The sequence below is a fragment of the Accipiter gentilis genome, chromosome 23, assembly GCF_929443795.1.
Source record: "Accipiter gentilis chromosome 23, bAccGen1.1, whole genome shotgun sequence".
NCBI lineage: Eukaryota > Metazoa > Chordata > Aves > Accipitriformes > Accipitridae > Astur > Astur gentilis.
In genome coordinates, this window is record NC_064902.1 from 6,036,903 (window position 1) to 6,059,775 (window position 22,873).

Here is a 22,873-nt window from a genome sequence, read left to right on the forward strand (position 1 = left end):
CTCACCAGTTCTCCCTCTGGCTTTTGTGAAGACATTTGAGCAATGTCAGAAGAAGCACTTTGCAAAGTCGGAAAGACAAGGTTGGTTGAGATCTGCTGTTGGAGAAAGACTCAAAGCCTCCCACAGGCGATGCCATTTCCCGAACCAGCAACAGCACATGATGGCAGAGAGTCTGCACTGTCCCCTAACTCCTGTCCTCCAGTGCAGTCAATGTCTAGAAAAATTAAAACGGCCCAGCTCTTCCCAGCACGTTCTCTCCTCTCACCACAGTGGCAGTCTTCCTCCCAGCTCTTCAGTGTAACACCTCAGGGCTACCCAATGGGGTTCATAGAGCATGCTGTGACAAAGGCCTTATACCCGAGTCCTATTTGCCTTTGCTGAGGGCTGATGGTACTGCCCTGTCAGCAAACATAGGCAGCAAGAAAGGGAGGGATTCCTGCATCTGTCTGCAGTGTGCCCAGATGGGCCATCTAGCACTGGGATTGATTTAGTGAGAGCAAGACTCACCTAAGCATCTAGAAAACACAGCTGTGATAAAGGAGCTCTGAAAAGAAGGCAGGAACCAGGCTGGCTTCAGTCAAGCAGTAACACAGCTTATCCTACTGGCTTCTCTACCAAGAGCTACAGGGCACCATGCCATGGACAAGATCACAAGGATGCAATGAAAATATCCATGGAGAAATATGAGGTTCTCTGGCATGGCATTTTCACTCCCTCATCCACTCTTGAGCCAACAAGCAATGTTAATAAGAAAGATGATTTTTCCCAGATGCCAGAGCAATGATCTACCAAGGAGGCAAAGATTTGGCCAGCTTTTATTTCATCTGTGAAAAATTGCAACAGAACTTGGTTTGACACTGATGCATCAGAAGGAAATCTCTGTTCCCCATTCTTTATAACTGGACTAGGAAGCAAAGGGTAATAGTGAGGTGACAAATTTGGGAAGTGCTTGTTCCTACACATCACTTCAGACTCACGTAAGAGCTGGGACTGGGTTGCAAGAAGTGCAGAGATGCAGCTCAGTGCAGCCATAAGCAGAAGTAGCCTGTCTCTGTAGCCCCAGTGCTGGCAGCAGCTTGGGGAAAAAAAGCGTATGTGGGCCCTGTGGACAGAAATGTCAGTTAATGAGCACCACTTAAGACTCACAGCTGTACTAGACTCTGTAAGAGGAAGCAATAGGAATCCTTTCGGAGACTGCTTTAATTAACGCCTAGGGCCCAGCAATTACTGAGGATATGAATACATACTTAGAGCTCTGTACCTTTCTACAGTGTCTACAGAGACTGGGATCCTGGACTCAAAAACATCCTGAGATTCTAGCTCTGGGGCTATGTTAGAGACAGTTCAGAATAACCTGAGTTAAGAAGACCCAGCTGAGGAAGTAGAGCCACTAGGAAGGACAAGGTCAACCTGATACAGATCTGTCCTGACTTCAGGCACAAGATGTTTGATTCAGCAGCACGGAACATCCAGCTGCAGCGCAGGTGTCATCCAAACAGCACAAGACCCAGCAGCACTATTCTCACCAAACCCAAGACTGCAAGGAACATGCTGAGGGATACCATGCCAGCACATCAGAGTAAAAGTGCTATTTGAGTGTGCAAGCTTATATCTAGAGGAGCAATGACAGAAACAAGCATGGCAATAATGATATAAGGAGCCAGAGAGAGAAAGGTTCAGGCTATACTTGTCCTTAACCTCCTAAGTGACATATACATTCTTACTACCTGCTGCCTTGAGTTTCCCAAGTTCACAGAAAGGAATAAGAGTAGTTACCATGAAACACTTTGAAAAGCCCTTGGAAGACAGACAGCATGTATGCACTATTGCTTTACTTAGGCTGCTGTCTTTGCAAAGCACGTTCACAAGTCAAAGAAAAAATACTCTGGTAAATAATAAGCATTTTTCTTCTAATTCTTACACACTTTAGGAGCTCAACCAACTAAACATTCTCTGGTTTGCAGTGGTGATAAACATGAACCACGTGTCCAAATATTGAGGATACTTGGTCTTTCTCAAACAATTTACAAAAAATGAGTAATATGAGGGCTTGTACCTTTGTGCATTCTCCCTGGTGAGATCCACAGCAGCCTCCTTTTTATCTATGGCTATCACCCGGCTCTGGGACAGAAAAAAACAAACCCACCAAACAAGTATTAAAACATTAAGGTTCCTGAGCAGACATGCTCTGCCAAAAAGGACATGCAAGATAAAAACTGACAATTGACTGTTCACTCTCTACTCTTAAAAGGAATAGCTCATGAAGAATGCATCTCAGGGCACTGATGGGATCATGAGTGACGGAAGGCACTCTGCAACACTGCCAGCAGGAGACCAAAATAGATAGGCTTCTGACCAAACCAACTCAGCTGACCGCAAAGAAGTCACACTGACTTACATCACCTGATATGTTCATAGCTCCTAGTAGTGAGGCTCAATACTCTGGCTAGTCTGGGGTAGACACAGGTTAAAGGAAGATCATGTCTTAGGCTTCTCCTCTCTAATATAGACAGAATCCCTCCCAGCATTAACACAACCACTTGCACAGAGGTTCTGGCATTTTCCATCTGTTACGCAGATACCTTTTGCCTACTTACTCCACTGCTGTCCTTACACCACATTCACTGCCTGTATTGACTGCACATACTTGACTGTGTGTCAAGTATTTGAGAGTCCTCCAGCATAACATTAAGATAGGACTACACATTTAGAGATTTGCTTCACCTTCCATTCCACCTTGGGAAAAATGCAGGCAAAGGCCTGACCTGTTTTTGCTTCGCTTAATGTTTTTTAAACACAGAAGTTGGTAAGTATTTGCATAGAGAAAGCATGCTTAAAGAAACTACTTTGCATTTGGAGATGATGGTGTGATTGGCCATTGTTCCTAGGGGGATTAATTTCACAGCCTCAGACTAGCACCCACACACATGAAGCTGACCCTTAAGGTGGAAGACACTGCTGAGTCCATAAGTGAAAAGTTGCTGTTGTTTTCTCACACCCTAGTGCCAAATTCTGCCTGAAACACTAAAGAGGTCACACAGAGTGTAAACTCCACTTAGCTGTCAGTGTGGCTACCACTAACTCCAATCAGTCAAGGCTCCTTACTTCTCTGGGGACAGCAGTTTGTGTTGACCAGCTGGGAAAGGAGTTATCAGTTACAAGGACAGACTGACACAGCTTTTTAACTTAACAGGCAAGGAAAACAGCATGAAGTACAGCTCAGGAAATCAGAGTAATTATACTTTGAAGTCATGAAGCTCAAGTATTAACCTTATCAGGTCACTGGGAGGAGGAACACAGGCATCAACCTCTAATTCTTACACATCAAGTCTTATACTTCTACAAGAGGAGGGGCTGGCCACAGCAATTCGCATTCACAAGAAGGAACTGGCTGGTCTGCAATTCTGAGGAAAGGGGAATATTTTTCCCTTAACCACACACAATGAGATCTTGGATTAACTTCTCTCTCTGTTTACCAACAGTATCTCAGTAAGCATGTTACATGCCACAATAATCAGGGGCAAGAAGGGCTTTGGTCACCCAGATATCAGTCCCCTTCCTGCTCTTTTCACTCTGTTCAAAAGGTGTGGGTTGTTATTAGGGAACAAAGGACTGCAAAAAAGTGGTTTGGCAGTTGTGGCAGTGTGACATATGCTTGTCATACTGATCCCAAGTACTGACACTTCTGTGGTAATTCCTTCCCTGTATTCATTTAGTCTCCAGTCTCCTAGAGATGAGATCTTTTGATTCACAGCAAGGTAATTTTCAGAGATGACTGCCCCATAAATTTGACTAACATAGTGTGTGCCCATGCCTCAGTCCCTCTTGCCCACAGCCCAGGATATTAGCTTAAACCAACACCCACCAGTGCTTCAATCTAAGGTGATTAATAGTGAGCTGTGATAGCTGAAGAATGAGCACATTTGCTTCTTTCACTCTGACTAGGTCATCACTACTCCTGCAGACAGACAGCTGAGGAGAGCAATTCCTAAATATCCCTCTTCTACCTACCATTGAACTTATAGGGCCTGGATGCCAAGAGACCTTAGCTGCTAAAGTCCCATCAAAGCAAAGAAGTTTGTCTGTGAAGTCTCAGTGAAGACTAGTAGAGTGGGATTGTCCTGTAACACAGGCATCTATTGTACCATGAGCACTGAAAAAAGCTCACCTGTGGCAGTTTGCACAACAGACTCAGAGCAATTGCTCCAGAGCCACAGCCAATCTCCAGGATCACAGGATGAGGGATAGGAACTGGGAAGCAGAGGCCTGAATTCTTCTCACGTTTCCGAGATTCTTCCTCCACAATTAAAGAGACGAGATCCTAATGAAAAACAAAACAAACCAAACAAACAAAATAATTTCTAAGGGAACTGTTTTGACTTATGCTTTTGTGGTCTGAGGACTGGAGTTTAAATTTCTTGACTCTGTAGCCCAGTGAAATGTATTTTTGTTGCTAATTTTTAAAACACAGATGGCAGCAATGGAACTGACATGCCAGAATTCACTTCAGCTCCATCTCCCCAGGGTGCTTTGATTAGTAACCAAATCCTCAGGATACAATTTACCACAGATCCTCTGAAATCTTCTAGCACTGTTGGGAAAAACAATAACCAAATTGCTGGAGCACATTATCTTCTGCAGCATAATTTTATTTACTCCAAAATTTCAGCTTTCAGAATTTGTAAGCTTCAAAATTTAAGATGCCTACACTATCTCAGTATGGTATGTAATCTGGAGGCAGAGGTACAGCTCCTAATAGCATCTAAACCAATAATCCAACCTGCAGATGAAAAGCAAAGGCAATGAATTACTAAATGATCCAAATGAGAAGCTCCCTGCATGGATTTCAGATTGTGGACTCCACCTACATCTTGTTGGTATAAAGTCACACGGAAAAGATTTCATCTGTCCTCCTGGATGCGTATGTGTCTCTACAATCACTGCCTCCTACCTCCCATCTATCTCCTCTTTTTTAAATCCCTTCGCAATTTCATATAAAATCCAACACAGCAGGAGAGGTCTCAAAGATACACAGTTCTAACGTTTGTGAGAAGGAGTGACTAGCTACTGGAGAAAGCACACAGGTGCCTCCCTCAGACTGCAGCATGAACCTCCCTTGTCATTCACTGGAGAAAACTGTAAGACAGAAACCTTATAAACACCTTGAGTGCATCAGCAGCTTGAGCAGATGCTCACAGCTTCCTGCAATCCTTGTGCTTTCATGGTGCAACAGTTCAGAAACAAGGCCTTACTGCCCAAGGCACTCCCATGATGGCTAGGTTATTTCATTTAAGAGGTCTGCTCTTGGATCTCTCCTGTAAATCCAGAAAGCTTAACAAAATTTACAAAGAATAACTGACTTAATATTGCCAACAGGTAAAAATTAAAGACATTACCAGGACAACTACTGGCCTTCCATTTTTGCAAGGAATCTTGCACATTCTTGACATAAGCAGTAATATTTAAAAGCAACATGTTCTGGCAGACAGGTCAGCTTCTCAGTAAAGCAATGGCCTTTTTCAGGAGCCAGTGCAGTGTAACAGATGCCTTGTGCAAAGCTGTAGTTTTTGTGAAGATATTTGTTGCTGTTGGTCACCCTTCATGCTAGGCCAATTTTCATCTGCAGTAAGTAGGGAGGCAGGATGCAAACAGGTATAAAAAATGAAGTGTTAGGGTAGATAAGCGTCAACAAAACATACCTGACAGCAGAACACCTGAGAGAGAGGCTGTTTTGTCGGACAGTATTTTCTAAGGTTTCCCACAGGACGTGAACTGCTTTTGAACATATTAAAGTACTGTGCCCCTGCATGCAAGCACCCCCCCAGTGCTTAGAGAACAGAAGTGATGCTTGCACTACTTCACAGTCCTGGATGGAGAAACAGGCATATTTCAACATTGATCAGGCCTTGCAAAGCCAGGCAGCTTCGAACAGCTCCATTTTAATAGAACCCTTTGCCTGTTGATTCCTCCTGCTGAAAGAGCCTGAAAGCATAAGTAAAAAGTAATGATTTGGTTTATTTGAACATGTAAACACTCGATATTTCTTCTAATAACATTATGACTTCTTCAGATCAGCTTTTCTGAGCCTTTGCCATTTTCAACTCAGCTGCGTTAGGCTTTGCTGCTTTTCCAGTAGCCTGGCTCTGCCAGCACTAGCCTTTTGGGAGCCACTGGCTCCTTGACCTTCTTTAGGCTCCTTTTCACAGCCACAGCCTTTTGGGGCCTTCACGGGCTTTTTAGCAACAAGCACCTTCAACAGTTTTCATTGTTTTCTCTCAAATCCTCCCCAGTTGTTGAGCTGGAAAGAGCCAGAGGTGCCTGTGCCTTTGCTCACCAGATACTCAATGACAACAGCTTTCATGCTTCTCCATCCAGGCTGTGCCCTCTGCCTTCCACAGCTTTCAGTGCTCCTCAGCAATGAGCTCTGTTGTACTCCTACCCAAAAGCCCAAGAGGGAATGAGAAGCAGCCCACAGGCTGGAGGGCACTATTCTGAGAGGCCTCTCTCAGAGGTGTGTCTTCACTGCAAAGTTAAGTCTGGCGAGTGATACCTAAGCTAGCTTCAGGTATGAGGAGCCACACTGCAATGCCCTACCCCGGTTACCATGTTGTTATTGGCACTGCATTCATAAGGGAGTTCTGTAACAGCCTCCAAAATCACATATTCCTTGTTGCTGCTCTGGGATTCCTTTCCTAGACAATTATGGGGGAAACCATTCTTACAGGCTCCCAACAGGTCTATGGGAAACCATTAGACGACTACCAGCACTCACAATAGGGAAAAATAAATACCTTATCTACCCACTTTTGTGCAAAAATGGCTTTTGCCTTTCAGCTAACAGCTCCAGATGAATCAGTCTGAAAACACTTCAGCAACGGAGACAGCAAGGTATTGTAACTGCAGCTGGTTTGGGGAAGCAGGTGCTGATGATTCCAAGACCACAGAAGAAGAGCCACCTAAAAAATTCTGCTCAGCCATTAAATCACTCTTTAAAATACCAGCCATTTCTAGTCACTTACAAATATTTCCAGGAAATCTCTACATTAACTCAGAAGAACCATCTGTCTCCAGGGCTGATCACAGAGTAGCACAAGTTACTGATTACAAATGTCCAAGTGTAACTTTCACACAGCAGAATTATTGTCAGCATTTATTAACTTCCTTAAGGCTTATCATTAGTAATTTCAACCTTGGAGTTTTTAATGGAACTTCTACTTTACACATTCCACGGTGAAAGTATTTTTAGAGTGCTTGCCAAAGCTCCTATTTAAATATGACTGATTTCAGTTTTCATCACATGTGCATTAAAAAAGGGATGTTGGTATTACTTCGGCTTTGTATCCTACTTCCTGACTCCCTTGCCTTATTGTCTTGGTTATTTCATATACTTCTTACTGAGGCAAAGGCTAGTTCTTGCATTATACATGCTTATCATAACAGTTCAAAATTAAAAGATATTAAAAATAATGTGACAACATAAAGAAACTACATCCTTTTCCAGACATTAGTATCTCACTACAATCAAAAAGTTCAATAACTATGAAAATAAATTCTTTTATGAAATAAATTTAATTGGCAAGCAAAACAGAAGGTGTATTCTAACTGGCAAATTATGAAAAAAATTACTAGTACAGATTATTTGATATTGAATTAAATTTGCAGTTATGTATGCATTAAAAGCAAGAAATAAAGACAAAATAGAATGCACTAGAATAAGAGTATTAACTCTTGCATGAATGCAAGAGAATAAGAGTATCTGCATTAACTGGCTGTGGTATCATGGTCCTTTTCTTCACTTAGAGCTTTCACGTGAAAACCACATTTCCCCAACATCTGCAAAAGAATCAGGAAAACCCAGCAACCATGACAGACAGCATGCCCAGTTAGCCCACTGCCCTTGTCACTAGGTTTCCTTGTCAGAAATCCTGAATGATTAAGTTATCCCAACCTGTTTTGAAACCATATTCTTCAGATACTTCTTAGTATTTTAGCAAGCCATCCAGTCAAAATCTGTGCTCTCCAAGCACACCATCTCCAAGATGTCACCGCTGGAAACTGATAAATTACAGCACTTTGCAGAACATAGCAGAACCACTTTCAAATCTCATCTTGGGAGACTAGGTATTTCTGGCCATGCATTACAGTGTTCATACAAAGACTACAAAATACCATGCAAGACAAACATTCCCTACCTCTGTACAAGAATCTGACTAGAGCCACAGCTGGGGAAGAGCAACAAAGAGGCAGAAGGTGCTAAAAAGAGATGCCAGTCCCAGACACAGAGTAACTGAGACAACAGCAGATAGCCAAAGACTCTGGTCTTTATTGTGTAGGATACCCCACATCTTCTCAGACTGAACAGATTCAGAGCACAAACATCTGCTAATGTAATGCCACCATTGCTAAAAGCCATCTTAACTGTCAGTTTAATCACCAGCTCTAAAGGTTGAGAGATGAAATTATAAAAATTCCACTGGGAGAAAACACTTTGGCAGCCTAGGTAATTAACCTTTGGAATATGTTAGGTAAATTCTCCACAACCTGGCACACTAAACTGAAATGGCAGGCAGTTTAAAGGGGCTTATTTTCACTCACATCATTTACAGGATTCAATACATCAGAGAAAGAAATGTCCTTCACTACAGAAAAATGCTTCTTTGGATAAAACAAAGATTTGACAATCAGCAGGTCTTTATAGTCTCTAAAAACAGGAAAATGAGTTGGCTTGCTCAGGTGCCTTGTCCCTGCAACATGCTTAGTGCTTCAGTACTTTTAACACATTTATCCTCACAGCTCCCATGTTCCAGATGAGCAACTGTAAAACAGTGACCATCCCAAACTCATGAAGGACGACTACAGCAGAGCAGAGCATTGAGCCATTGAACCATTGCTCCAGAAACCTCATCCGCATCTTTCCAATGATACCACTTTACATCATGGCAATAAACTCCAGTTAGTAACAGGCAGGTCTACAGTTGTGTGAGGGCAACTGCCCTCCTGCAGAAAAGCAGAAGGCACAAAGATCAGAACCAAATTCCCACATCACCTAAACAAACAGTGTTTGGCTGCTCTTGAATCATCTTTTTGTTTTTACTGTTGTAGATAAAAACTGTAAATATATAAAAAAATAATCCAAAGCGCCGCATTGAGGAGCAAGTAAAATCATAAATTCAAGAAGTATCTTGAGACACGTGACCCCACATTTACCCATAGCATGCTAACCAATGGATAGGATGAATGCTCAACTGTGGAGTTACTAAAATTCAAGTAATTGCTTACAGTATGTGTCATTATTGTCAGTAACAACATAGCCTACACTAAAATCCTGTTAACTAGTGCTACAGGTACTGGCAGAAGTACTTTTATCCTGGAGCCTGGTGTACACATACGTGGGTATAAGTGTGATATTTGTGTCAGTAAGGAAGTAGAACATTTTTAAGATCTTTTCTCCCCTAGTCTGTGCAAGAAGCTCCTTCTCCCGGCAAAAGCCACTTTTGTTGGAAGGAGTGGAGGGACTGAATGGCAAACAGACAAAACCAGAGAGAAACTAAAATCCTCTCTCTGCTTTTGCTAGCAATGGCATGAAGGTAGAAGGGAAGGAGGGCCCTGGACGTGGCTTCAGCAGCCCCCACGACTCAGAGCCGCCGACATCTGCTTGCAGGGGCAGATTGCACATTTCATTCAATAGATGGGTATACAGAAGTGTTCAAGTAGCAAAGAGGAAAAGCTAGAAGTCACATGGAAAAGTGAGCTCAGTAGCCACCACTGTCCCTTGGAGCAAATCTTATGTATGGCTAAAACTGGCCTACAGCTGTCCTCTTCCCTGGGGCTTGCAGGATTGCCACGCGCCTTTCCAGGGCACACCAGCAATGCCAGTGTGCTCCAGGGCCTTTTTGTCATCTGTTACAGGCAAATAGCTTGACAGTCAGGGCAACAGGGTAGGCTTAGGAATGGGGCCAGCTCACAGCTCTGCAGAGTTACCAGTGTGACTGAATCCCAATCTCTCTGCATGTTGCAAACTCCTCTTGCACAGCAATAATCAATGAACTTCCCTTTCTCCCCCATTTTACAGGATTTTGTGCAAATAAATATTCAAGAGAATGTCAAGATCACCAGCCACCTCTGAAACCTGTGCATTCTTAAGTGTGGTAAGCTAGGTGCAAAGCAAAGTATCTGGAAGGGTCTTTAGACTGCACTGGGCTAGAGGTGATGCAGGCATCAAGCGATAGGTTTTCAGGTACCTAAATTCTGCTGCTTAGCACAAAATGGAGTGGGGAGAAGGTGGCAGTATTTAGACCCTCTATGTCTTTGCCATAAGTGAATTTAAAAATCTACAGGGGAAAAATGCAGGACATCCTTGAGAGGGAGAAGGCTATCTGGTCCTCACTTGCAAAGGAAGAGCTTGTGAGGACTAGAAGAGACCTATTACCTACAGTTCCATATATAGAGGACGCAAATATTTGCTTCTCATGCTACTTTATTTCCAGCACTCAGATTCTCAAGCTTTTGTCTCTTAGCCAAGCCACTTACAGCCTGCTTTCACCTTGCGATTCCAGGAAGTCTTGCTTCACTGCCAGATTCGCCCTAAGTTCACGCTATCATTTATTTGCTCCCCCCCCCCCCCCCCATCTTCTCTGTTGAGTGAAACAAACGCAAAACTTTGTGAACACCTCCAGCTTCCCATGAGCCTCTGCCTCACCCTTCCACCCACAACTCCTGTTCCCCAACCTCCCCCCCCCCCCAGCACACACTCATGTTCTGACAGGTTCTTGGTATTACCTCCCCCTCCCTGCAGCCAGGTCTCTAGTTCACTGTATTTCTTGGAACTGCAGCTGCACAAAGAAAGTGTGAGGACAGTGTCTGCCAGCACCCAAACCACAAGCTCCACAGCTGCATAGCTCCAACCAGCAGACAGCGCAAGGTCAGGCAGCTTTCAGCACCAAGACAGTAGGGAGGAAACAGCAGAGATTCTCGCTGCTCGATGGTGGCTACAGAGCTGTGTGGAAGTCCAGAGTTGAGGCAATCAAGTTCTACAGTCCAACAACAGTGAATGACCCATCTGATGTTTCTGGGATTAAAAGTACAAGGTTAAGAAAAACAAGAGAAAGGGAAGAATGGGAAAGGCAAGGGTGGAGGTCACAAATTTACACTGCATTCCCTAGAAACACCCTTTTTTCTGTGCCCCACATGCTCTGCAGAAAGCAGGGGAGACAAGATTCCAGGGGTATGAGTCAGGGTGGCAAGAGGCTCTAACTTCCCAGGCTAGCAAACAGGATGAGGAAAGCAAGAGACACATGAAAACCTGGGTAACCTCTGTGCTCTTGCACGCTTCCTGGGAATGTTTTACTTATTTGTATGCTTTCCAGAAACTTCTGTTCTCAGAATCCAGGACTTTCCATAGAGCCTGATCTGATACTAACCAAATCACCCCTCCCCTCCTGTTTGTCCACTTGGCTGCCAATCAGCACATGACAAAACACCAGGAAGCCAAGCTCAAAACCTAACTCCATGGCAATGGTCCTAGAAGATCACTGCCACGTACCCTCCTTCCAAAACCAAGCCACCAAGCCAGCCCAGTGCTTAAAGGGCAGGCAGGCTATGGCATTTTTGTCCTGGGCTCTTCTGCCTGGCACCGCAGTAGGAAAGAGAAAATGTTGCACAAAGCCCATGAAACTCCCTCTAGACATGTACAAAAAGCAAACCACCAGAATAATTCCAGAAGGAGCCACTGATCCTGAAAGAAAAGCTGGCTTTATGCAGAAGCAATGGACAAACAGGTAAAGGCACACCTAATACTGCGGAAGGAGTTTGGCTTCTCTGTCGCACAACAGAAGAAGCTCCTGATGTCTCAGGGCACATGCCAAGCGCTGTTTCATCTGTTGCACGAGAGGCTGCGACAGCACCCCGAAATAACTTCATCAAAAAGCAGCAACCTTTGCAACCCATATGTGCTAGTGCACAACAGAAGTTACCGCAGTTGTCATGTCTAAACTTAGCCATGGCCAAGAGGGGCAAGAAGAGTGGATCAAAGTCACTGTAAAATGGCCATACCTCGGGTCTCCAGCACAAACCTCTATCTAGGCACATTTCTCCAGAAGCAAGGTATTTTCTTTCTCTGCACATACTGGTATTGACCACTGCCAGATACAGCATCTGGACAGATACACTGGTCCAGCTCGCTTATCCCTAGCTCTGAAATTCCAGTTACTTGGATGTCTGAAAGAAGCTGGGGGTTAGGGAATGGATTCCGCCCCCCCCCCCTGTTCATGTGGGAATCGCCTCGAGTCCCATCCCTCTGTTACAGCCATTCTGTAGTTTGTTTTTCTCCAGTTCTAGTCCTAAATCCTGCTCTAACTGCTGGTGAGCTAAGCTACTCAGCTGAAACTCATACAGAGACCCTCTTTCAATTGGAAAAGGAAGATTAAAATGCTAAAGACTTCACAGAGTTCTTTAAGGGCCAAAAAAAAAAAAAAAAAAAAAAGGCATTAACAACATGGAGATCTGTGAGAACATATTAGGAAAGTCTATGTAAGTTAACCTGGGGAACAGGTTTGTGCATGACTTAAAAGAACAGCTGTTGCCTTCCCTGCCTTCAGGCAAATTTTAGCTTTAAATTTACATTTTTGAGTCTGTCCTGGAAATCACCAACTTTGAAGTAATCCTCTGCACTAGCACAGCCTTTTTTTTTTTCTTGCATAGGAAGCCAGGAGAAACTACTGCCATAGTTCATCTTGGCCAGTTAGCCAGGAACAACCCTGTTTCTTCCTCTGTTTCCTTTTGAACAAGAAGAAATCTGTCCTAGGAAAACATCCTGTCCTGATTTTAAAGTGGCCAGCAATAGACTCCTGCTAAGCTGTTTCAGTAATTAATTACACTCTCTGTTAAAGATGTGCACCTTTTCTTCTGGCCTACATTTATAGTACTTGTTATACACTTGTCTATGAAACCAAAGAGACTTCTGTTATCAAATTTCTGCTCCCTGTGCCAGGTAATTAACCCCTAAACTTGTCTTTGATGAGCTAAACAGTCTTTCACAACAAGGCAGATTTTTCCAGCTGTTAATCCACCTACTGGTTCTTCTTCAAACCTAGTTTTCCATTTCTTTCTCAACCAGTCAGTAACATCACTGGACACAATATTTTTGCAACTATTCCACTACTGTAGTACACAGATTATTTAATCCTGCTATTTGTATTTGGCAATCCCCTGTTAATACATGCAGGGATCACATCAGCCTGCTGGGCAGCCCACTGAAAATGGGTGCTTGTGGTCAGAATATCCATAAGAGCCCCAAATCTTTCTCCAAGCTCTCCCGGCAGCAGAAGCCCCTCAGCCACAAGGCACAGGCTGCATTATTTGTCTCTGCATATATGATCCTGTTAAACACTTGTGCCTAGCTCAAAGAGCAATTCCAATTGCTCTGCAGCAGTAACAGGATCCCTTCATAATTCCCATTCCTCAGCCTCTGTGCCACAGCCCACTTTCAGAAAATATTGTTCTCCTCCAAAATACTGATAAACTATTGTCTATCATCTGGGCAAAATCTGATCTACGTGAGGCCACAACAGCAACGCTCCAACTTTAGCACATTAGTTTACAGCTACATTTTGACAGATAGCAGTTAAATTTTGATCTATTAAATAATGCTCTATTGCATTTATGTTCAATATACCTTATAGAAGTCTATATATATTTCAGGAAGGGACTTTAAGCTATGTACAAGATAGGGCACCATTATCCTTTTCATTTCCCAAAATGGGAAGCCAGTGACGCAAAAAAGAGAAGCAGCCTTCCTTTGAAGAGACAAGTCAGAAGCAAAACCATGAAAAAAAGCCAATCTCCTGACTCCTGATCAATGGCTGTACTCACAAGACAGTGTGACCTTCTGACCTTTCCAACAACTAACCATCTGTGGCAATGAAATTAGGGAAATGAAAGTTCATTCTGCGTCAAAAGCTTCCTTGTAGTGCTGATTAAAACAGAAAATGTGTAAACTGCTTTAACATAAAGCACTGGAGAAAGACCCCACCTTGCAATCTGTATATTTGCATATACATGTCAGGAAGCAAAAATCCTCCCTTCTCTGTGTGCCTGACGTTCTTAAAAGGTCAATGATTATGTTTAGCTAAAAATAAGGTTAAACTTCATGAAAGGTTTCTCTGAGCAAATCTTTGCCTAAACTGCTTTTGCAGAGCACCCCAGCACAAAGACTGCCATTCAGCTGACAGATGCAAGTAAACAGCAATGGTTTCGGTGTACTGAGCATGTTATCATGGGAAAGAAACAATCTATCTTGGGAAACAAGATAAAAGCTTAAAAATCATAAGTGGAAAAAGATTTGATTAGACAGCGACAGAACTAAAAATTACAAATGCTATAGAGAGCATGAATGGTTTATGTATTACACAGCAAGAAGTAAAGGCTTTCCTGTTAAACAAGCAGGCTGCACCAGAAGCAAAGAAAATACTTTTCCCACTTACAATATAAAATTAGAAAGATTTGCTGTCAGATGATGTCATGGAGGCTAGACACATACAGACTCAAAAGAGGATTAAACAAATTAATGGAGGACAGATCCATTAGTGATTATGAAGCAGGAAGACCCCAAATCCGGCTTTGGCTAAGAACAGTCCTTAACTGCTGACTCTCAGAAGAAGGGGGTTATCCTCCCATACCTATCTTTTCCCTTGTAATTTTTCCCCCACCATCTGCTATGAGCCCCGATTAGACAGAGTACATTGAACTAGACAGACCAATATAGTCTGACCCACTAAGCCTTTTTTCTTGCTCTCACAGGAGATTGCAACTGCAATCTTTTTTGCATGACTACTAAAAAATGTTCAGCATGGCACGGACTTGTAATTTCTTTCCCTAAGATGTTTCCCAGGCTAAACACACATCCCCACCATACAGTGTCGCCCCCTTACAGGACAATGGACTGTTCTCATGACACAGCCATCATAACAAAACTAAGACAGAAAATAATTATGTAGGGTCTGAGCTCATGCCAAGATCACAACAGGTCAAGAAGGTGTCACCAGGGGACTCCTGGGTGGCCTGAGGGTCAGAGGGGATGGAGGGACTGTGACAATCCTCCCAAACAGAACTGAAGCTCTCCTCCCAGCAGCTTTCCTCCAGCAAAACCAAAACTCAGTGACCAAGAAAATGACTCTACCCACACAATAGTTTCAAGGGATAAGAGATGGCCATTTTTGTTCCCACTGAACAAATAAGCCTTCACTTGCTTTACAACACAGCATCTGAGAGAGGAGGGGATCAGAAACACCAGAAATCCTATCATTAATAGGAAATAACACCATCAGGAACTCCGCCAGCCTAAGCCTGGAGTGCCCTCTAGGGGTAAAAGACTGGTGAGCCACATACAAACTGCTCGAGTTTTAGAAGGCCTTGCTTTGGGAAAAGGACTTTCTTCTCCATTAATACAGTGACTAAGCAATGTTGGGACAGGGATTCCTTGACATTACAATAATAATTGCATAACAAAGATAATTCAGGAGACTGATAACACCCCTAAACTTTGGCCCAAACACCTCCCCATTGCAGAAGCCTGGGTCTGGTGGTTCCACAAGGCAGCACGCTGAGTTCTGCAACCTCTTGCAAACCCACTCAGTGCTTGCAGCAGTGAGTCCAAAGCTTTTGCTCACAGAGGGCCAGGTAACTGGAGGAAGGTGAGACTGAGGACTGTTTAACAAAACTCTCCTCCAACAGTATGCCTGTGCTCACAGAAGTATCTATCAGCCCTGCAGGCCAAGAACTTATGACTGAATGCAGCCAGCTTTGTTATCCCACTCTCAGAGCTTAAACAGGACCTGCCAGTTTCCTAATTTTAGCTGCCTGTCCCCTCCCCACCCAGATTCCCACAGAACAGACGAATGAAGCCACATGTGCTGAAAAAAATATTCCCAGAGGGAGCAAACGGGAGAAGGCTCAGCTAGCAGAGAGAACAAAATAGACTACAAAGGGGCAAATTTCACACAGGGCAAAATTAAGCAGACGACTGAGCTTCTCTCTTTGCATGTGTCTCTCTGTCCCCAGGACTGAAACAATGCTGGTGGTTTATGTCCTACTGTGTTCACCTTCATGCCATTAACAACATGTCTGGGAGCAAGAGTCATAACCCTTCTGTTGTAACCACAGAACAAAATCTGTGTGATAAACATGGCTCCTCTTCCTTTCAGTCTTTGAATCAACAAGCAGGAGCATTTGCAGAAGCTACATAAATATAATCAGAAAGCAAATTTTGCAGCTGCTTGTGTATCTGCACTAATAAGTCAGTTTAGGGAGTCACATTTACTCAACCAAGGACAAGACTTGCCATGTGGCTTGTGTGTGCAACTTGAACCTGTGATATCAACGCTGATAATGAATTGCTTCCTAAAGAACAAGGATTATTTACAGGTATTATTTGGTGAAAAGTTCCAGCACCATTTGTTTTAACAATGCTGCAGACAAATCCTGAACAGAAAGAGAGCAACAGATGCAACTAATTTCCACCACTACAGTTATAAGTCCAAATAAAGTCTGGAGAAATTACTCTGATGAAGCAAAACATAGGCAAATCCCAACCCAAACACACCACACAAAACCCGGAGTCAGAGATGACCAACCTCTTCTTCCTCACAGAAGGAAAGGATCTGGACACCAACTCACTTTGTGCAACAGGTTATACACAGTACATGATTCCTGGAAGCAGCACATGCCTCAAGTAATGTCCTGCCAGGTGCTGCTAAATAGCTGGGTCTTGTCCCCATGCTCTTCCTGTCCAAGTAACCTCCCCAGCACCAGATCACAAGAAAAATCTCAGCTGCCAACAGAGCTCCATTCCTGCGTTATCATCATAAACTCCTGGCTTTCCATAATAAATGGGTTAAAAAATGTGCCTTCATAGTAAGTACTGTGACACGTCAAATAAAGTTTTCCCAGAAAGACAAGGTTTGGGTTAAGCTGTTTATGCTACAGATTTGCACCAGGGTATGTTAAGCGGTTTCAAATATGGCATGTTACATAGCACTGCATTTCAGTTTGGGCCAGCGGAGATGCTTTTACCAAAATCACGCATGTGGGCACAATTAACAACGTTCTCAGGCATTAGCCACCCTGGCTTCCACTCCACACAATAGGCCTTTGTTTGAAGCCTGGCACAGCATGGAGAGAATTAGAGCACAGCACCAGAGGAAGCTTTGCCAGCAGATGTTTTGACTGGCAGAACATGCAAGTTCTCCCTGGTTTTAATGCTCACGTTGCATCGCATCCACGAATTAATGGGGAGTTAGAGGTTGGAAATACTCTCTTGAATCAACTGGAGCAGAAATACTGTTGACAATAAAAAAAGCTAACCATTGCTGGGCTCCAACTGGCAAAACTATTCCTTAGAGCCCTATCTCCAAACTTAATCGCCAGAGTGATCAAACCCAGACAGAACAGAGAGCTCACACCTTGTCTGGACACAAGTGTCACCACTATGATTTAGGGCCCAGCAGGCTCTCAATGAGATGTTGCTGATGCCCCACATCAAATTAAGAGTCTCATTCTGAATATTCTTCTACAGGCTGTGATGAGAAGATGTCTAAGCGGTAGTTGTGCTGACTCCTGCTACAATGTCTGGAACCCTCTCATGGATTTCTGTAGCACCCTCTTCTTCAAAGGGCACAACAGAAGCACAGGCTGTCTTTGCCTTATAACTTTTGTGAAATAAAAGGTGTCAGATGAAGGATTCTGCAGACTGCATCCTCTCTTTACTGAGCTGCTGCTTTCTTCATACATTCCCAATACTATGCCTTCCCCAGAAAAAGCTAAGGTGGTCTTCCCATCTCCAAAGCCCACTTCAGTCCTTGGCACCTCTTCTGACACTGTCGGTAGGGGACATTCTGTCTGAATGATCCTTTTCATTCTTTTTACAGCATGGGCCCTTACTTATAGAGACCTGAGCAGAGGGCTGCCAGCACATTACAACAGTCATCAAGCAGCAGGCAAATGACTGAAGAAATTACCATTAGACTGAAACAGGTTTAAGCTTCTTGGACTCCTAAATGGACAAGCCATGGAGGCCACTTAATCTCCAAAAGTTAACACAGGCTCCAGAAGAATATGAATTCTCAGAAGAAAAATCAAAACAAAACGGAAGAAAGAAACAAAGAAAAAGAACCAACCCAAAACCAGAAAAAAAACTCTCACAAAACCTTAAACCTCCTGAGGACTAGCAAACAGAAAGAATTCCTTGCTAGGATGGTCTATGAGCTGAAAACTAGGCTACTGTCAGGGAAAGTGTCACCATGTAGTTAGTTCTTAGGCTTTTCCCTAGCAGCAGGAACACCGGGGAAAATGGAGTTTTAACTTGATCATGTATGGCTGTCCTTTACATCCTTACAACTGACATTCATGTTTAATTCCAGCCCAGGTCAAAACTTACCCTTCAGTTTCCAGTGTTTCTTTTGTTACTGTCCAGGAAACAACCCTTTAGTTTCCAGTGTTTGTCCAGAAACTGCTGTGGAGCCGTTAGACAGGTGGTAGCTACTATTTCCTACCAGCCTGCACTGTTCTAGTCTGCACATGGACAAACAGGCTCTCTGGAGTCCATTACCATTTTCCAATAGCAGCATTCCAGTAACAGCTTTCAGGAAAAAAAGCCAAGTCCTTCCATCAATGGAGATGGATCTCTGTGTAATTAAGTGATACGCTAGCTTGCAACATCTCTTGCTCTGAGCCAGGAGGCAAAGTTCACCAGCACCAATTCCAGATCACAAGCTTAGAATCCCCCCTGTTCTAAAAGAAGTAATCTGACCTTCTCATCACTACAACCTCATGATATACAGGGCACCTTCATAGCAATGCTATGATTGTATTGTATGATGTAATTCACAGATTCAAGCCCGCCCCCGCCATGTTCTCCACATTCATACCTCTGTTTCAGGCCGAGGAATAAATACTGGTGGTTTCATCTTCAGAGTCAGGTCCTGAAAGTCCCACTCACCCAGCACATACTGCACCGGCATTCTGTGGCAGGTAAAAGCAAGTGTGAACACTTTTAAGACTACACTCTGTAACACAAAAAAGCACTCAATACCATGCTTACCTCATTACTAACCAGATAACCCTTCTGAGGGCACGCACCTAGACACCCCCAAGGCTCTCAACTGCATATGCAACGTGCATATGCGCTCTAAGGGAGCTGTGGGAGCTCCATTCCCACAGAAGAGTTTGTTATTAAGCACTGGATGTGGGGAACTACGGGCCAGTCAGCGTCACCTCCATACTGGGGAAAGTGATGGAATAAATAGTCCTAGAGATTGTTTCCAAATATACTAAATACAGGAAGATGACTGGGAGTAGTCAGCATGGATTTACAAAGGGGAAATCATTCCTGACCGACCTGATAGCCACCCATGACACAATGACTAGCTCAGTGCATGAGAAGAGAGTAATCAATGCTGTTTATCTTGACTTTCCTAAGGGTTCTAATACTGTCTCCCATAACATCCTCATATACAAGCTGACAAAGTATGCACTAAATAAATGAGGTAGACCGAAAACTGACTGAACCAGCAGGCTTGGAGGGCTGTGCTCAGTGGCACAAAGTCCAGCTGAAGGCTGACCACTATTGGAGTACCCCTGGGGTCAAGAGTGGGGCCAATATAGCATAACATTTTCACTAATGATCTGGATGAAGGGACAGAGAGCACCCTTGGCATGTCTGCAGATGACAGAAAATTGGGAAGACTGGTTAATTGACCAGATGCGTGTACTACTTTTCAGAGGGACCACAGGAGGCTGGAGGAATGGGCTGACGGGAACCTCAAGAAATTCACCAAAAAGCAACGTGAAGTCCTATAAACTGGGGAGGAATAACCCCATGCACCAGTACAGGCTGGGGGCCAACCAGCTGGACAGCAGGCTTGCAGAAAAGGCCCTAAGGATCGGGTGGACAAGTTGACCATGAGCTAGCAATGTGCCCTTGCAGCAAAGGCAGCCAGTGGCTTCCTGAACTGCATTAGGCAGAGCATTTGCCAGAAGGTCAAGGGAGGGGATCATTCCCCTCTATTCAGCACTGGTGGGAAACATCTGGAGTGCTGGGCTCCCAGTACAGTAGAGACATGGATGTACTAGAATAAAGTCCAACAAATGGCCGTTAAGATGATTAAGGGATTGGAGCATCTGACATACAAGGAGAGAGACTGAGAGCTGGGACAGTTTAGCCTTGAGAAAGGAAGGCTCAGGAGGGCAGGGGAGGGGATTCTCATCAATAACCATATGTATCTGGTGAGATGGAGTGAAGAACAGGGAGCCTCACTCTCTTCAGTGGTATCCAGTGAAAAGACAGGCAAAGGGCACAGACTGAAATACAGAAAATTCCATTTAAACCTAAGAACCACCACCCTTTTTTCTTTTTTTAAACACTGTGAGTGTGGTCAAACACTGGAACAGGCTGTCCAGAAAGTTTATATAGTATCTATCTTTGGATGTATTAAAAAACAAACTGGGCATAGCTCTGAGCAACTTGCTCTAGTTGATCCTGCTTTGAGCAGGAGGGGTGGACTAGATTTCCAGAAGTCCCCATCAACGTCAATGATTTATGAATTTTGGGGCCAAGTTTTCAGCTGCTATGAGGCACCATACCTCACTTCTTCATGTAGAATAGCAGATGTTTCTTGCAACCTTAACAGCACTTAAGACAGAGCAACTCCCAAGTCAGACAGCTCTGGGAATTTTGCATTTCTGCTCTTAACACAAGACTCAAGAGCAGCAGGAAAACTTCAGGGAAGACACTCAGGTCCTACAAAGCGTAATCACTGTTAACACACTGACTCCCTGAGAAACCTTCACATCCTATTCTGCTTAAGTCATGGCAGGATTAATCCACACAGCAAAATAAGGATCCACATCATAACCACGCTCACATAAACAAGCAGGAGGATGCTACCTCCAAACATACTCCCAAGCATCTCCCACCCTTCTAAATGATCCAAGTTCCAGAATATTTCCTCTCCCCACACACTACTCCCCAGACCCAGTCTGATTCCAGGTAGCTCCTTCATACCAAACCCATTTAACTTTTGTGCCAAGAGAACCGCTCACACAGAGCAAACAAATGGAGGCCAAATGAAGACCAAAGCTACAGTAGCCATGAATACCTCTAAACACCAGGGAAATCCCTCTGCAGGCAAAGCCAAGAAAGGAAAGCACAGTAACACCACAGACCAGTATAGGACTGGCAGCTGAAGAGAGTGCTGAATCAGACAGAAGGGGCCAAGACTAAATTTTCTAAGCACAGAAAGGCTTAATGAAAATGTACCCAACTCAGAGTCGGTATTGCCAGTTTCCAGCTCCTCTGCAACATCCCTTAAGCCCTCTTTGCTCCCAGACATGACAGACAGATGATTTGCTAGCTGAAAATAACAGCAAATGCCCATCACTTGAGTCACCATGGGAGACCTACACAGCACTGTTACTTGACACGTCAGCTGCTAATGGTCTTCTGCCTTCTCTCTGCTACCATTCTTCTGGCTGCATTAAGACTGAAGGAAAACCCTCCAAAGGAACGACTGTAAGAGGATGCTCCTACCTTTCTAGTCGCTTGTTGCTCAGCTGCTGGATTTGCTCCTGCTGCACTGCTGTAAGTGGACCATGGAGGCTTTTGGAGTTCAAGCTCTGAAACTGAAGACAAGGTTAACTTTAAAACTTGCCCACTTGTGCCACATGGATGTCCTCTGCACCCTCCCAAAGGTATCCTCCAGGGAGACCCAGCATGCTGACAAACACATATGCCTGGGACTGCTGGAAACCACAAATGATTAGGAGAACCTATCTGCATGTTTAAAAACAAACCTGTACAAATGTTCTTCTACTTTTCAGGGCTCAGAAGAATAAGTAAAATTAAGAATCATTCCACCAAGCAAGTCAGGGTACAGTCATGGGTTACATTTCAGTCTCTGCAAAAGAAGGTATTTAAGAGACCCCAAGTGTTCTACTGGCATTAATAAACTATGCCTCACCCCCTCTGCCATCTGAGGAAAAGTTGTTCTACTTCCTATAAGTGAGATAAAAAGAAAGGTAAGGGATTCAATCAAAACGACAAAGTGAGAGGCACACAGAGACCTTTTTCTTTTCCTATTACTTAACTGTTTTTGCTCCCAGGACAAATGACACAATACATTCACTGGACTCTCGCGCTTCAGGGATCCCATTTGTCTCAAACACTTTTTGCCAGTAGTTGACCACATCAGTGGCAGTCACAAGCCCAGGTCTTGCACCGCAGCTCTGCCTCAGAGATGACCACTTTGGACTGATGATAGGACTTTTACTTTGACTCAACCCCCCTGGCACACACTGAAGTGAGAGACCGAACAATCTCCTGATCGGTGGGTGGACGAGGCATCTCATTGTTGTGAAATCAGTTCCTGGCTTCCACATGTGTTCCTTGTTGCCATCAGCTGATCTAGTCAGTGCTGAGACTCACAGGACACTTGGTGCTACCACAAGCCACTGTGGCTAAGCACCAGCTGACCCCAGTCAGTGGATTCTCCTCAGGGCAGCACAAAAACAGCACCAGTTTGCAGCTCTTCTGGTCTACAAAAGGAGGCAAAAGTACAGCCTGAATCCCTTGGGCTAGCAAATCATAGGTTCCCCTCTGAGAGAGTGCAGACTGCTTGCCCTAATCCCAGCCCACAGATACAAAAACAATTACTCACACCCTAAGAGTAACAAACAATTACCCCAAGAAAAGACTCAGGTGACAGCTAACCAGCTCTGCCACTGCAATCCATTTCTTTGCAGAGCTGCCCATTTTCACAGGCCAGAGCTACTAAGAGGCCAGTCCATACCCATGGCAGGGCAGAAGTGAGCGTGCCTACACGCA

The 22,873-nt window shown here is 44.0% G+C and overlaps 1 protein-coding gene across 2 annotated transcripts in view; it reads right to left on the minus strand.

The window, feature by feature from the left end:
* Window positions 1–22,873, minus strand: part of HEMK1 (HemK methyltransferase family member 1) — a 111,788-nt gene that overhangs the window by 87,266 nt on the left and 1,649 nt on the right. For both annotated transcript variants that reach the window (XR_007509324.1, XM_049826954.1), the window contains 5 exons: window positions 22,138–22,584; window positions 21,581–21,672; window positions 18,921–19,014; window positions 4,169–4,321; window positions 2,057–2,121 (listed from right to left, as the gene is read on the minus strand). Coding sequence is in view for 1 of the 2 variants with exons in the window: in XM_049826954.1 (XP_049682911.1) it covers window positions 2,057–2,121; window positions 4,169–4,321; window positions 18,921–19,014; window positions 21,581–21,672; window positions 22,138–22,428 (695 nt within the window). In the remaining variant the exon portion in view is untranslated. The remainder of the gene's footprint in view (window positions 1–2,056; window positions 2,122–4,168; window positions 4,322–18,920; window positions 19,015–21,580; window positions 21,673–22,137; window positions 22,585–22,873) is intronic.